Below are 16,500 nucleotides of genomic sequence, written 5' to 3'. Positions count from 1 at the left end.
AGGGTTCTCAACACATGAACTTTGTTGTTCCAATGATTTGGTGGGAAATAAAAGATCATGCCACCAATTGTTACTTTTGTTTGACTAATACTGCAGGCATTAGTTTAAAATCAAAGCACACTATTCCATACTCTTATTTACTATCTACCATGAGGTCAGTGGCTCACAATGAAGAAATGCCTGTGCCTAAACTGCCAGAAAATATCATATTTAGCGATGATCAACAACACAAAGATTTGGCAGAGGATAATGATGATATAAAGGTGATACAAATAATGAAGCTTTATGATCATCTGGTGAACCACATTTACTAACAGAAGGGGACTTCAATGACTTGTATTAGATCTAAATTTATCACAAAAGGAAGCAAACTTTTAGGCTTACAATTAAAAAGTTGAAACTTCCTCCAACATGTAACAAAAGTAAATATTTTTAGGAATAGGCATAATGAATTCAAGAATTTCTTTGTATTTTAAGATGACTTGTTTTTTGTAACAGTGTTTTGTCTGTAATGGAATCAGTTGGTCATATGTACAAAACAGTGGTGTTTATTGATTCATCTAAAGCTAGTCTGAAAGCCTTGCTTCTCCACATTGGGAATGAGTTTCTATCAGTGCCACTGACTTATGCTATGGATCTGGAAGAAACTTACATGAACATGAAACTTCGGCTAGATAAAATAAAGTATGAAGAATTCCAGTGGAATATCCGCATCAACTTGAAAGTAAGTGCTCTGTTGTTAGGCCTTCAACTTGGTTTCACCAAATACTGTTGTTTTCTTTGCGAGTGGGATAACAAAGATTGAAAAAATCATTACATACAGAAAGAGGAGCCAAATCGAACAGCATTAACTCAAGAAAAGGATAATGTTGTTATTATACCACTTGTTGATTCAAAGAAAGTTTATTTACCTCCACTCCATATAAAATTTATGAAAAACTTTGTGATTGCAATGGAACGAAGTGGGCTTTGATTCACTTATATAAAAAATAAGTTTCCAAAGATCAACGAATCAAAACTCAATGAAAGAATCTTTGTAGGGCCTCAAATTAGAGATATTTGAAGATGACAACTTTGATAGTATATTAAATGAGGTGGAGAAAGCTGTATAGAAGTCTTTTAAGAGTATTTGCCAGAACTTCTTAGGTGACCATAAATCTGAAAATTACAAAGAAATAATGGATGGTCTTTTAAAATCTTATAAAATTATGGGATGCAACATGTCACTGAAGATTCACTTCTTGGACTCACACTTGGATTTCTTCCCACTAAATCTAAGCGCAGTCAGTGATGAAAATGGTGAACGGTTCCATCAGGATATTTCAGATATGGAAAAGTGGTACCAGGGCAAGTGGAGTCCGAGCATGCTAACTGACTATTGTTGGACCCTAAAGAAAGATGTTCACAATGCAAAATATAGTTGAAAATCAAATGTTACTACTATGTAGGTAAGATTACATTGTATTAAGAATGCATTTTAAGTATGTAATGTAAAATTAAAATAGTTTCTAAAAATCCTTCAGTGACAAACTAATTCTGAAACTATATTTGAATTCAGTACAAAAAAAAATTATTAGATTCATCCCTTTTCACTTCTGGGACAAAAAATAAATCACATTTTGTATATCAGTGTTATTTATCATGGGACTGATGATATAAATTGGACTTAGAAGAAATATAACAGAATATTTCCAGTGTTCAATAACTTCAATGGTCTTGAGTGTTTTTATGTTTGTTCTATTAAAAGACAGAGAATAAGATTAAGGAAAATGAGATCAAAAGGATTATTTCATAACTTGTGTTCCAATGCTTGTTTATAGGTTGTTACAGATTAATACTGTATGGATTATATGATTTTTATTAGTCAATGCACACTAAGATAGAGTAAAGAAAAGAGAAGCTGCAGTACTGAAACATGAAAAAGAATTTAGCCTTTCTCACTGCTTTTAATTCATGTATAGAAGAAGTAACAAAGAAAGTAACATATTTTGAGAATGGAGTGACAATCTGAAGATGTATTTATGTTAAGAACCATAATTGTAAGTGGTTGTAGATAAACTGATAGAAAACATGAATCACTTAGTGTTTCTCAGAAATAAATATTCTATAATCGGTTTACTAAAGAAAGTGAACAGCGGAGTGGTTTCCTGTTGCATGTCAAGATGTCAGTTACACCAAGATGTAGGTTTTATTCAGTCCTATATGTGACACCTTCACTTCATAAACTACAGTGACTAGTTGAATAATGAACATCAATACTATTAGAGAAAGAAATTTAGAATCATGCCATTGTACCTGAAATGCTTTGCATGAATCTTAGTTATAAGAAAGGCAGAGGTAGATAATATAAAGTAATAATAAAAAATATTCCTTCTGTGAGAATCAATGCGTTGTATCCACTGGCTCTATTTTGAATATATTCTTGGACAAAGCAGCACATCCACTAAACGTTACAAAGAATATAGGTAAAATAATTATAGACATTTACCACAATGTAGTAATTCAACAATTGTGCCCCAGTCAAATGGAGAAGCATCTGTTTGTTAACTAGATTATACATTAGATTTTACATTTCTATGTTTTTAATTAGTAACTGCCATCAATTAAAAATTAAATTAAAGAAACAGGATAAATTTAAAAAAGGTTTACTTACCAGTTTCCTTGCTAACATTGTCTTATCCCTTCCCGGCATATGTTCTTCCAAGGCTAAAACCACACAGTTAGCAATGATGGTTAAAAGAACTGCGTACTCAAACGGAGTAATCATAATTAAGGAAAATCGTATATACATATATTTATAAGCAATTACGATAAATTTACAAAAATATAATAATTAACTTAATATATTAATTAAATTTTAATAATAAAACTAAATTCTATTTCTGTTTTATTGATTTTTTCAGTTCATATAATTCTTAATTTAGAAATTGTCTACTTTTCAGGATAACAATAGTAGAAGTATGAAAGATGTGCATATTGCAAAAGAAAAATGGCCTGAGTATGAAACCAAAGCTGAAAATAATATAATATCTAAAACTGAAAATTAAATTAAAAACAATATCTTTTATCATAATAAGAGTAATAAAAAAAAAATCTTAACTTTTACGTTGTAAATCTGTTTTTGTAACAGACATTTCATAATCTTTTAAAATTTTGTTAATTGCAAATCTTTCACACAGTAACTAACTGTTTGAATTATATTTCAGTTCTCTATTCTACACTGTTTTAGTTCCCAGCAGTCATTTCTCCTTATTCCTTTTCTTATTATTATAAACACAAAGGTTTTGCCTTGCTTTTGAATTTTATATGAATTACTTTTTTCATTTCACTGAGGACATTTTTGTAAGCATATTCATATTTAAAAATAAATATTAATAAATTCAAGATAAAATAAAATCTTACTTAAAAATAAAACTGTTATCAAACATAAGGTACAGCTCCTTTCTGAAAGATAGGATTATATTTCAGTTTTTTATCTTAAATTTTCCATTTAATCTCTTAATTTTTAATTTGATATCCTTTGTACCTACTCAACACTTTTTTTTATATCAAAACCTTAAAAAAAATATCAAGAGATATAATATAAAGTAACAAATTAATGAACATATTTGCTCATTTCACCTCATGTTGTTAATAAAATTATTATTGACTATTTAAATATTAAATGATATTGGATAAGCTTAAATTCCAGTTTATAAAAAAATATTGAATTTTAAAAAGGATGGAAATAAATGTTATTAAGAAAAATGATAAACAACTGTTCACAAAAAAAAACTATGAGTAATTTTTGTTAAATCTAAACTACAAGCAGTTTAACGTTTTTAATTTTCTATAAATTCTTCTGGGAAATTTATTTCAATAATCGTTAATGAAAGAAATAAAAGCTTTTTATATTTTATTTAAAAATGCCATTTAATAAGTTTGTTAGCGTATAAAACCAATTCCAATGTAAAGAATCCCATCATCAGAAATAATACGATTCTCTTTTTCCTTTTTATTAATAATGAAAAAAATTGATTTACTCTTTCGATTGATATATCTTGTAATTTAAATAAACATTGATTGGTGTATATTAGGGTTCAGAGGTGAGGTGTAAAGTCTCATTGACAATTTGATGGGAAATAAAAATTACTCCTGAAAATATAATAATTCTAAAGTACAATAAACATCCCATTTAAACTTATTAAAGAATGTGAGGAGTGAGGTACATTTCTGCTTTTTGTTTGGTTGAGCCTGTACTGTACTATTACAAAATCTGCACATCTACCTTCTTTCTTTTCCTGTTTAGCCTCCGGCAATTACATTTCAGATAATACTTCAGAGGATGAATGAGGATGATATGTATGAGTGTAAATGAAGTATAGTCTAGTACAATCTCAGGTCAACCATTCCTGAGATGTGTGGTTAATTGAAACCCAACCACCAAAGAACACCGGTATCCATGATCTAGTATTCAAATCCGTGTAAAAATAACTGACTTTACTAGGACTTGAACGCTAGAACTCTCGACTTCCAAATCAGCTGATTTGGGAAGACGCGTTCACCACTAGACCAACCTGGTGGGTTCTGCACACCGACCTGTCTTCATACAAGTAATCCTATAAGTGACACCTTCACCATAGACATCATAGGCCTTCATCTTGTTTACCATAGAAATTAGCTTTATAATAAACATCATTACTTTTCAAGGAAATAAAATCTGATTTATTCTACTTTTTATGGACATTTTTCTTAAGATATGAATTATTTCTTATCTAAAAACCTGACAACAAAGTTGTAGGACTTTCCCGTCACGCGGCTAAAGAAGCGTTCCAAGAAAGTTGGTTGTTTCTGATGCACGGCTAATACAGACACAACTTAGTTTAAAATATTTATTATTTTATTAAAATATAATCTTTTTTTTGTTTATTTAATTCAATGATTCTAACAAAGCACGCGTGCATACCGTATATATTTCGCGCTGGTGAAGCGGTACTAGCGGGATTGGTCGGTACTAACTAAACTAATGTAATTTCATAACTTACATAGAACAAATTTCGCTTGTATGGTCGGCTAACTGGTGCAGCCGCGAATCTTAACGCACTAGGTACTGAATCAACCGGGCGATCGAGTCTGAGACTCAGCCAAACCGAGTTACTTTAAATATTATTCATTTATTTAATTCTACCGCTCGCCTGAGACGTCACAACACAGCAGGCGACTACAACATTCATGCCAAGGTGTTATGTGTGCATTAGGAAAGGCAATTAGCTGGCATTGTGAAATAAATCACTTTATAAAAGATCTAGTGATTTTTGTTATAAATCTATATCTTGTCATTTTGTTGTAAATAACTGTAGTAGGCTAAGGTTGTATATAATGTATTATTATGTTCTTGTGTTATTTGAGCATAAAGAAGTGCGCCTACTAGAGTATATTATACTCTATACTACTAGAGTATATTATACTCTTACTAATACTCATACTAATCATTATACTCTTTACACTAGCATAAGGTTGGATATTATGTATCACCATGTCATTGTTAATGGTGAATAAGAAACACACTTGGTGGGTAGTGAGGAATAGATTACTTCAGAAAGATCTGGTAGAAGATTTGTGGTGTACATCTATATCTTGTCATTTGTTGTATATAATTGAAATTGCATTAGGTAAAGGTTGCATATACAGTATTATGTTATTGTGTTAATTGTGCATACAGATATATGATTGGTGGATGGTAACTACATTTTAATGCAGACATTAATGTAAGTTAGGGCAGAAAGATAACAATGGAGGGAGAGGTATTCCGCAGTTATGAATGGAGGAGTGGATCTGGCGATCAGACGGCTACTGAAGATGCATCTAGCTGTTGTTGTGTGCCAAACTACTGCCCTCCTCTGTTAGTATTTAGTTTTGTTAGTATTTGATCAACGAAAATTGTTTGTAAATAGATTATGTGTAATATGTTGTGTAATTTTGTAAAATCATGAAGGATACTGATAGAATTAGTATCAGAAATAGGGGACTGGAGGGTCATAGTGACACTTGGACTGTGGATGATGGAGCAGGGTCAGGAAACACTGGTAATAAATATAGAGGGATAGAATGCTTCTTAGATTTTGGAAGAAGACAATACAGTGAGTCACTGCATTATTGAGAAGCGATAATACTTCTTAAAGTGAAAAAAAAGTAACAAAACATGGTTGCCTTGTAAGACCAGGGAGGTAGCCTGTATACCTAGGGTGTTTTGGCTTGCTCACATACAAGAGTGGGTGGGCCGGAACTCCCCGATGATGGCACGGAGGAATCTCAATGTGTGTGCGGGGGGACCCGTAAATGAGAAGGACGCGTACAACGTGCGTCTAGAACATATAGGTTAGAGCCGGGGAGGATAGCTCCCCTGCGGAAAGTCATGCTGGCTGACCAGAAGCGGGACTGGAGGGTCATAGTGACACTTGGACTGTGGATGATGGAGCAGGGTCAGGAGACACTGGTAATAAATATAGAGGGATAGAATGCTTCTTAGATTTTGGAAGAAGACAATACAGTGAGTCACTGCATTATTGAGAAGCGATAATACTTCTTAAAGTGAAAAAAAAGTAACAAAACATGGTTGCCTTGTAAGACCAGGGAGGTAGCCTGTATACCTAGGGTGTTTTGGCTCGCTCACATACAAGAGTGGGTGGGCCGGAACTCCCCGATGATGGCACGGAGGAATCTCAATGTGTGTGCGGGGGGACGCGTAAATGAGAAGGACGCGTACAACGTGCGTCTAGAACATATAGGTTAGAGCTGGGGAGGATAGCTCCCCTGCGGAAAGTCATGCTGGCTGACCAGAAGCGGGAGGTGACATATCTCTAGGATGCACCGGAGAGCCCGATGGGACATCCTGATGGAGGACAAGCCAGGGAGGTCAGAGACTGTGCTGCCATGACACCCAGAGGCGACTGAGTTATGCTTAACTGCCGGACTGGTTGCCTTGGGAGTTTAAAAAAAAAGACGACTACAACAGAATTTTTTGGGTGGGGGTGCAATTTTGCAAATATTGTTATTTTTTAACGGTTAAAAAAATGTACCTAAAAAAAATATGACCTTAATTAGGCGAAATATCGAGATACTGAGGATGATGACCTTGCTCTACAGCATCACCCCATTGACCTTTTAAGATGAAAATTTAATGGCATCAATGGCCCTTATTTAGACGTAATCTGACCAAGTTTGGTCAAAATCGGTCCATTATTCTGGAGATATAAGGTGATAATTTCCGGAAAATTTCCATCCGGGTTTTTGGGTTCTTTAGGTGTCAAAACCGGTCAAGATCCGTTGAAATCCGCATATGCTCAAATTGGACCGATTATTATACTCTACCTTCTAGAGCTACTGCGCTATCTAGATGGTAAAGTAAAAATCTCAACATTAATTAAGAAAAATAAAATCCGAAACAGTTTTAGTAAATAATTTTTTGTTTTTGCAATTCTATTCTGATAAATAAATAAATTCTCATAATGTTAAGGAAAAACTGGGTGGTTTAATTGGTCATTATGTTAAAAAAAATAATAATAAAATGAGTAGTAACAAGACCGAATTACAGTATAATTTATTATTAATACAGTATAATATTATTCTATAAAATAAATCATTTATAATAATCAATTTAAATTGTTTAAAAAATTGTCGCTTTTCTTTTAATAATAATTTTTTTAATAATCATAATTTACTACTGCTACACAAAAACTGAACAAAATTTAAAATTCTACGATATTAAGATTTCATTTTATGCACCTGACCTACATTATGTGTATTACACAGTTCATATAAATAGTAAAAATTTAAATATATTTTCTGCCAAACGGTAACTTTTTTCTATACGTTTTATCTTCCTTTTTGTAATTTAGTTTATCCTAATAAACAATTTTAAAGAAAACTGGCAAAATTACAAAAGAAAATTCATATACAAATTCGTTCTTTCTATTTTAATTCAATTACACTACTCAAAGATAAATATACAAATTTATTCTAAATTACAATTATTTAGTTGTCAAAAAAGAATAAATTAATTAATTAATATTTTATTTGTAACGCCTCGAACGTAAAAATTAAGAAAAATAAATATAGGTAATAATTTTAGGTTATTTTATTTAAGAAAAACGTAACGTTTAAGTCAAGATTTTAATATCTGTTATCTCGTTTTCTTAGACAAATACATGCGATTCTACGACGTCATAACAATGTTATAAAACAGTTTTTCACATCGACTAAATATATATTTATGAATATTTTTCTCAGTTTTATCAATAATACGAAAGTAAGAGATCTGATTGAAATTAGCTAGAAAAGTAAAGATTTTTTAATTTTTATTTTAATTGTTCCATCCAAAAACACCCTGAGTTATTTTTTTACGAGTAAGTCCGAGAAGTCACCAAACCCCTTCCTGCAATTAACATGTTGCTACTTTTTTGAAATCTCGCGTTATTCGGTTCCTAAGTAATAATTTCTTTACCGTGCTCTCAAGATTACAAAGGATACTCGTTCACGTTTCAGTTCCAAAGCTAATATAAGTGGAGGCAGTTATAGTATTAAAGAGCGAATTGTGACATGTGTTTAGGGTACAGTCATGAAACTCAACAACAATGAATGTATTTTGTGAACGCTTTAATACAGGGACTGTCCTAAAATTAAGAAGACTAACTATAAAAAACACTCTACATGATAAAATCTTTCAATAACCTAGTATTCTTCAAACTAAGAACCTTGGGCATCGACACAGTGAACCCAACGAGTTTCCCATATTTGTAGGCGTCTTGGAAGTCTTTTCCTGCAATCTCGTTGATTACCTTCGTCGCGGCCCTTTGGACATCTTCCACGGTTTCCTTTTTCCTCAGACAGTCTTTCCTGTCTCTGCGTTTCATCCTCAGACAGAAAGAAGTCAGACGAAGAGAGGTCGGGGCTGTATGGTCTCTGGTTTGCACTCATGATAAGTTTAATGTTAGCGGGGTTCTTTAAGGGAACTAGGACAAAATTTCGTTGAGATTAACAATTTTAGTGGGAAAGTTGTTGTGGTTAGTTATTGCCTCGAATCCGAGACATTCAATGAAATTGGCTCATTTAACTAGGCGCGAGGTCTTCAATCCGCGGTTAGGTTTCTAGCTTAATTCCTGAGGGCGACGTGGTAGCTGCAGGTGTCCGTTGTCTTCTTATGAAGGCATAAATCTAAAAACAAAACGAGGTGAATTTACCGATGCAGTTGCCCCAAGGGACATCTGCATCGGTGGCATCTCAGCGGGGCCTGAACTGTACGCTGTGGTATGTGTTAGTTTGAGGGCGAGAAGATGTCCTCCGTTAAAGCCACTACTGGCTAGGAACGGAGGGGGTGGTGTAGCGACCGGACACGCTACGAGGCGGGATCTTCCCCTCGGGGGAAATCGAGATGTATGGTGACTGGGTAGAACATTCAAGATGTCCGGACGAGGCCTACAGCGAAGGCAATAAGCCGAGTTATTAAATCAGAGATGCAAATGTCTACCGAGCATTTACATCGATGGCATCCCAACGAGGCCAGGCTTATTAATATGAGATGTAAAAACGGTGGGGGGGGGGGAGGTTTTATGGCGACCGGAACGTCATTAGGCGGGTGTCTTCCCTTACGGGGTTGGATGTATAGTGGCTGGAGAAGCGTCGTTATGCCTTGTTCGGTCAAAAACTCCCTGACAGCGAGCGACGAGTGCGACGGACATTGTAGTGGCGCAGAACTCGTGATGTTGCATTAGTAAAAATATTCAGTGACAATTTTCGCAATCCCTAAATCATCTGCAATCTTACGGACAAAACGCCGATCAGTGTTCAATAAAGCAACCACACAATCAACATTAGTGTCCGTAACCGTCGTCGACGGGCACCCGGCTCGTTGCTCGTCGTGGACGTCTTCTCAGCCACCTGTAAAGACTTCATGCCGTTTGAACCCTCGCGATCTGCACATTGCAGTATGCTGTCTTGATCATGTTGAACGTCTCGATAGGGGACTTCGTCAATTTAACTCAAAACTAGACCGCGTAGCGCTGTTCGAACGTTCGCTCCATTGTTGTCGTAACGCAGCGACGGAACAGGAGGAGTACACTCTCAAACCTGTCTACTCGCTTCGACTCTTCGAAGCTAACTGAGCTCATCGCGTTGTGAAGCTGGAGATTCCGTCTCTCTGAAGGAAACCGCCACCGGTTTTCCGATCAAGCGAACGTACGCGCAACACCACGACTTATCTCCTAACTTTCAGAATAGACTCTTTAGGAATCCGCCTCGTAAAATAATAATACTTGATCGACAAAATCGTGCATTTTCTTCCGGCAGTATTAAAAATAGGCCGCGTAGTAGACAGAAGAAGACGAAGGTAGTACAAAAACCAAGTCCAAGTTTCACTACCATATAAAACGACACTCCAAACATACACTTTCAAAAATCTTTTCCTGACGTTTAAATTAATTTTTGATGTAAACTAATTATATTTGTGACTGAAAGGTCGTTTCGCCTGTGCTATTCGGCATTTTATATCGCTCCTGCTTCGTCCATCTTTAGTAATTCTACTTCCCAAATAACGAAATTCTTCTACCTCTATAATCTTTTCTCTTCCTATTTTCACATTCAGTGGTCCATCTTCGTTATTTCTACTACATTTCATTACTTTCGTTTTGTTCTTGTTTATTTTCATGCGGTATTTCTTGCGTAGGACTTCATCCATGCCGTTCATTGTTTCTTCTAAATCTTTTTTACTCTTAGCTAGAATTATTATATCATCAGCAAATCGTAGCATCTTTATATTTTCATCTTGTACTGTTACTCCGGATCTAAATTGTTCTTTAACATTATTAATTGCTAGTACTATGTAAAGATTAAAAAGTAACGGGGATAGGGAACATCCTTGTCGGACTCCCTTTCTTATTACGGCTTCTTTCTTATGTTCTTCAATTATTACTGTTGCTGTTTGTTTCCTTTAAATGTTAGCAATTGTTCTTCTATCTCTGTATTTGAACCTTAATTTTTTTTAAATGCTGAACATTTTATTCCTGTCTGCGTTATCGAACGCCTTTTCTAGGTCTATAAACGCCAAGTATGCTGGTTTGTTTTTCTTTAATCTTCCTTTTACTATTAATCTGAGGCCTAAAGTTGCTTCCCTTGTCCCTATACTTTTCCTGAAACCAAATTGGTCTTCTCCTAACACTTCTTCCACTCTCCTTTCAATTCTTCTGTTCAGAATTCTAGTTAAGATTTTTGATGCATGGCTAGTTAATCTAATTGTTCTGTATCTTCACATTTATCTGGAACTGCTTTCTTTGGTATCATGAGTATAACACTATTTTTGAAGTCTGACAGAACTTCCCCTTTTTCATACATATTACACACCAGTCTGTATAATCTATCAATCGCTTCCTCACCTGCACTGCACAGTAAATCTACAGATATTCCGTCTATTCCAGGAGCCTTTTTGCTATTCAAATCTTTTAATGCTCTTTTAAATTCAGATATCAGTATTGTTTCTACCCCATTTATTTCTGCCTTCACATACCTCTCGGATACGCAGTATAAAACTGTTTCCATACTTAAATATCACTCTGTAAAACTATATTGAATATATATATATATAGACAGATATTTGTGCCAAATTTATACTTTTTTGGTCAACAAGTTTTCAATATATAAGGCAAAAACTGTTAAGAAATTATTTTGAATATCCCCACCCCTAATTCCGATTGACTCAAAACTTTTAAATTTTAAGTAACTCAGTAAGTTATTTCCTTGTACTAAAGCTCAATTTTCTATACAAAAATCATAATTTAAAAATGACGAAAACTACCTATTTATTATACGAAAATTATTTTATTTTTAATTTAAAAAAAAATTAATACCATCAATGTTCCTTATAAATAAATAAATAAATAAATAATATATATATATATATATATATATATATATATATATATAGTAACAAGACCGGTATATCGAACCTGAGTAACGAATTCCTGCCAATTAAGAAGAGAGTAGTAGAAAATATAATAATGGGAGGAGGAATCCAGAAAAGGACTAAAAGGAACCCTTTTAGTAAAGGTAACAGGTCCGTTTAACAATCGACCTTTGTAATACTGCTTACTGGTACATTAAATACATGCGGTTCCGTGAGAAGAGTTACCGGACCAAGGTTTGGAATTTTATGAGAAAATGAGAGGTCGGTAGATCGTTCTCACGCTTCGAGTTGGGTCCGGTCCGGCAGGTAGTAAAGTGGGAAGGAGTATAAATACTCCGGGGAAGACCAGTTAAAAGTCAATTTCGCTAGGAAAGTCTGCAATGTCAGTCTGCGAGTTGTGAGTTCTACAAATCAGTCCGCGAGACGTCAGTCATCGAGAGTATTCTGCGAGTAGGTCACTGAAAGAGCGAATTTCAAAGTGAACTAAGTCGGCGCGATTAAGGTGACGTCACAAGTAACGGTTCGGTGAGTTACTGTAAGACTATAAGTGAAAGAGATAATGTACTAAATTTCATTCATAAACTGTTAGGGTAGTTTTATTTGTGAACAGTAAAGGTATTTGCAGTTAAAGAACTTTATACTTATCTTATATTGTACTATTGTTTTTAATACAAGACTTGTGGTTAAAGGTGTTAAGACTTGCGATAATGTAATGTCTTTTGTCTATGGGACTAAATTCTGGTTTTCATTGTTTATCTATCTGTGAATAAATCCTGACGATTATTTTAAATTCTGTTTTGTATGTAATCACTGTTTATTATTATTATTGACATTTAATATTATTATTGTTTACTATTGTCATTATTTTAAATATTACTGTGAGATTTTTTTTACTGCCTGTTATTATTATTACCATTATTCTGATTATTATTGTGATTGTGATTACTGTACTTTTTTATTACTTGTTACCATTGTCATTAACATTATTAATGATCTGCCTTGTTTTACTTATGTTTTTAAATAAATAAATTGTAATTATATAAACATTTTCATTTTTAAATCTCTCAACATCTTGATTGAGCCGCGAACACGCAACAATAAACATATATGTATATATATATATATATATATATACATATGTATACTATATATATATATATATATATATATATATATATATACACACATACATATATTATTTTTTTTTTAGACTGTTAAGACAAATTTATATTAAGTCAATCCGGTGATATTAATCAAATCCGGAAATTTCTGTAACTATTTTTGTATTTTTTTGGACTAAGAGTGTCTTGAAACGTTGAAATTCGCAAACTCCCCGACCCTCAAAATTCTGGCTAACCGCTATACTTTCCATTTATAGTATGTAACTTCCGGAAGGGTTGTTATTCATTTTTTTTACACTGTCCTGTTTGCTAAAAAAGTTTTATAGTTGTGACCCGTGTAACAATTACCTAAGGTAGAAGCGAAAATTAGAGTTGATTTTTCTGAGAATAATGATATTCAATACACAATTTATACCTGTATTGAATAGAAAGAAGGTGTCTTTTATACGACAGTGTATTATTTATATTTTAATGAACTTAAAAAAAAATTAGGAAAGAAAATGCAAAAGATAGGTTTAAATAATTTAAACAATTCATATTGTTTAATATTAAAACACTGAAAAGACGTCATTAGTTGATTTTTTACATTACAATCAATTAACAGCCATGGTCTCCAAGATAACACATATATCCTTTACATTTCATTTTATTTTATAAAAATTCGCTCTAATATTTCCATGTTTTCATCAATTTACTTTTTTTTAAACTTTACTCTCTTTTCAACTTGAAGAAAACTTCCGTTCTAGAACATTTTCCTTCAAACTTTAACGTTACGACACCACCCGTTTTTTTCTTTATATTCGTATGTACGAGTATAGAGTGTACATAGATTTTCTTTTAAGAAAAATTTAATTTTACTATCGATAGAAATATTTCATTTTTTGTTACCATAGTATATAAATAATAATCTTCGAAAATAATGAAACTTTATCATTGAAGTCTGTTTATTATAAGGTTAAATTACTTATAAATGATATGAATTTTAAAATGCTGAATAACTGACAAAAGAAATATATAAATTTCAGGAATAATTAATTTATAAAAGCAATTATTTGGTGATAAAACAAAATTTAAAGCGTAAAAACGATTTTATTAATACTAAAAATTATAAAAAAGAAATACTAAAAGTTAAAAAAATAAATTAGAAAAATATATGTAGTCTGTTTCAAAGATTGATAAACTAAATAGGAAAATAATCAGTGATGTATGATTTCTGATGACAAGTTTTTCTGAGCTAAAAAAATATTTTTAGACAGCAAATAAAAAATATAAATTTAAAGAAATAAAGAAAAGTTCTAGATCCTAAATTTCAAAATAATCAGGTAAAATCAATTCCAAAATAAAAACTTTATACTAAAATTGAAAAAAATGTCAGACACTATAAGGGAAAAGACGAATTGCATTTTACTTCCATTTATTTAGGATGAATAACAGTAGTCTAACTAAGTAAATTTTTTTTTTCTTCCAAAGAAAAACTAAAGGCAAATGGTTCACACAAGTCGAAGAAGGCCTATAAGAACTGAAGCTAACTGAAGAAATTATAAAAGATAGAGAAATTTTTAAAGAGAAAAAGAAGAAAATAAAACGTTCCAAAAAGCGCCAGAACGCAAAAACAATATAACTGAACTTTATGAAGAACGAAAGAAAGCGATATCAGAAAGAATGAAAAGTACTGGGCGGATAGAAAAACAAAAAAATCCCATTCGGATTTGTAATTTGGAAATTTACCTCCGCCAGAAGGCAGATGTAGATTTCACCGATGCTAAGTAGGGAATAAAAAAGATTTCCACCTTATAGTTAAGAAAAACTTCAACTATATTTATACGACAATAGTTGCATGTGATAAAAAGTTTCACATGTTTAGCATACGACAAGCCCCCATCTTTCAATTACAGCAATATTTTGGTCATCCCTTGCCGTAAGGGTTGGTCATAACAAAAATTGTTTCAGACAAAAGTTATAGGTAATGTTTAGAGGATTAACGACCACTTAAACCGATTCGATACCGTGCCTATTAGGGAAAGTATGATACTTTTTGTCTTCGAAACCCCATTTTTCTATCCCCTGAGCTAGTGGTCGGTGATATCAAGAAATTTTACTTACATAAGTTTTAGGCCCTTATCCAAAGAATAGGAACTTTAAAGGAATTCGATATTTTACTAAATAGGAGAGTTATAGCGATATGTTGTTTTTTCGAAAAAGCCTTCCCATTTCCACCCCATGGTCCTGTTTTACCCATTAAAGAACTCAACCGAAATTTTGGATCGCTATATTTATGTATACATTTGAAAGTGATTGGCGGAAAATTACGACAGTTATCGTGTCCACAAGGAAGTGAAATATATATATATATATATATATATATATATATATAAACGTTTGAGCTGACGATGGTTTTGGGGTCTGGGGGATGAGAAACGCGAAGATATATCGAAATTTTCCGTGAAGTCGAATCATGGTACCCATAACAATAAGTAGCTTTCTTATGAAATTTACCTAAAAAAGAAACAACCGCAAATAAATAAATGATCTAACATGTTCCAAGGTTAACTATTTGGAGAAAAATGTCTAACGAAAAAAGTGAAGAGAAAAACAAAATATCAATTATCAAAATGAAATTTATTAAAAAAACTTTTTTTTATTTTTCATCCTTTGAAGTTATTTTTTTTTAATTTGATATTGATTTCTAAAAAAAGGTGAAAATAAAAATATAAAAAACTAATTTTTTTTTTTAAATTGTTGCAGTGTTTTTTTACCTTCCCAACTATTATAATTGTACTGTATAATATAGTATACTAATAGACCCGGCAATGCTTCGCTATTGCTAGATTTATATAATCTTTATATAGTATTATATATATATATATATATATATTTTATGAAGTTCCGTAATGTTAATCTTTTTAATGTTTTACCAAACATTCAATTGTATTCATTAAAAGAGATTATACATTACGGAACTTCATAAAATTTAACCTTTCACTTTATCTCTTTTTCCCTATTTTCCTTCTTCCCTTTCAACTTTTTTCTCTTTTTACCTTTTCCCTTTTTCTCTATTTCTCCTTTTTCCTTTTAAATGGGACCAGTAGCGTAAATCGGTCTAGTAGTTTTTTAGGCTATAGTGGACACATACAAACATTGCCTTTATATCTATAGAAGAAGAAAGTTTGTATATTTCTTTCTTTGTTTCGTAAATATCTCAACTCCAGCGCCACCTAGCGGATCCATTTTTCGTAAAAATATTTCTTTTCACGTAACTAATATATATTCTAAATACGAGTATGACCCAAATCCGACCATAAATGCAATTTTCTCCAAATATCTCAACCCCAGCGCCATCTAGCGGGTCCATTTTTTGCAGAGGTATTTCTTTCCATGTAAGTAACACGTATTCTGAATATGAGCCAAATCGGACCATAAATACAATTTTTCAAAATATCTCGACCT

General features: G+C 32.6%; 1 protein-coding gene across 1 annotated transcript in view; it reads right to left on the bottom strand.

Annotated features, from left to right (window-relative positions):
- Positions 1-16,500, bottom strand: part of LOC142327268 (voltage-dependent calcium channel type A subunit alpha-1-like) — a 902,521-nt gene that overhangs the window by 342,786 nt on the left and 543,235 nt on the right. The window contains exon 3 of the mRNA XM_075370151.1: positions 2,654-2,759. Coding sequence (XP_075226266.1) covers positions 2,654-2,759 — 106 coding nt within the window. The remainder of the gene's footprint in view (positions 1-2,653; positions 2,760-16,500) is intronic.

This window comes from Lycorma delicatula, chromosome 7 (genome assembly GCF_047948215.1).
Source record: "Lycorma delicatula isolate Av1 chromosome 7, ASM4794821v1, whole genome shotgun sequence".
Lineage (NCBI taxonomy): Eukaryota > Metazoa > Arthropoda > Insecta > Hemiptera > Fulgoridae > Lycorma > Lycorma delicatula.
The sequence above is the reverse complement of the archived record's forward strand: the minus strand, read 5'-3'. Positions and strand labels throughout refer to the sequence as shown.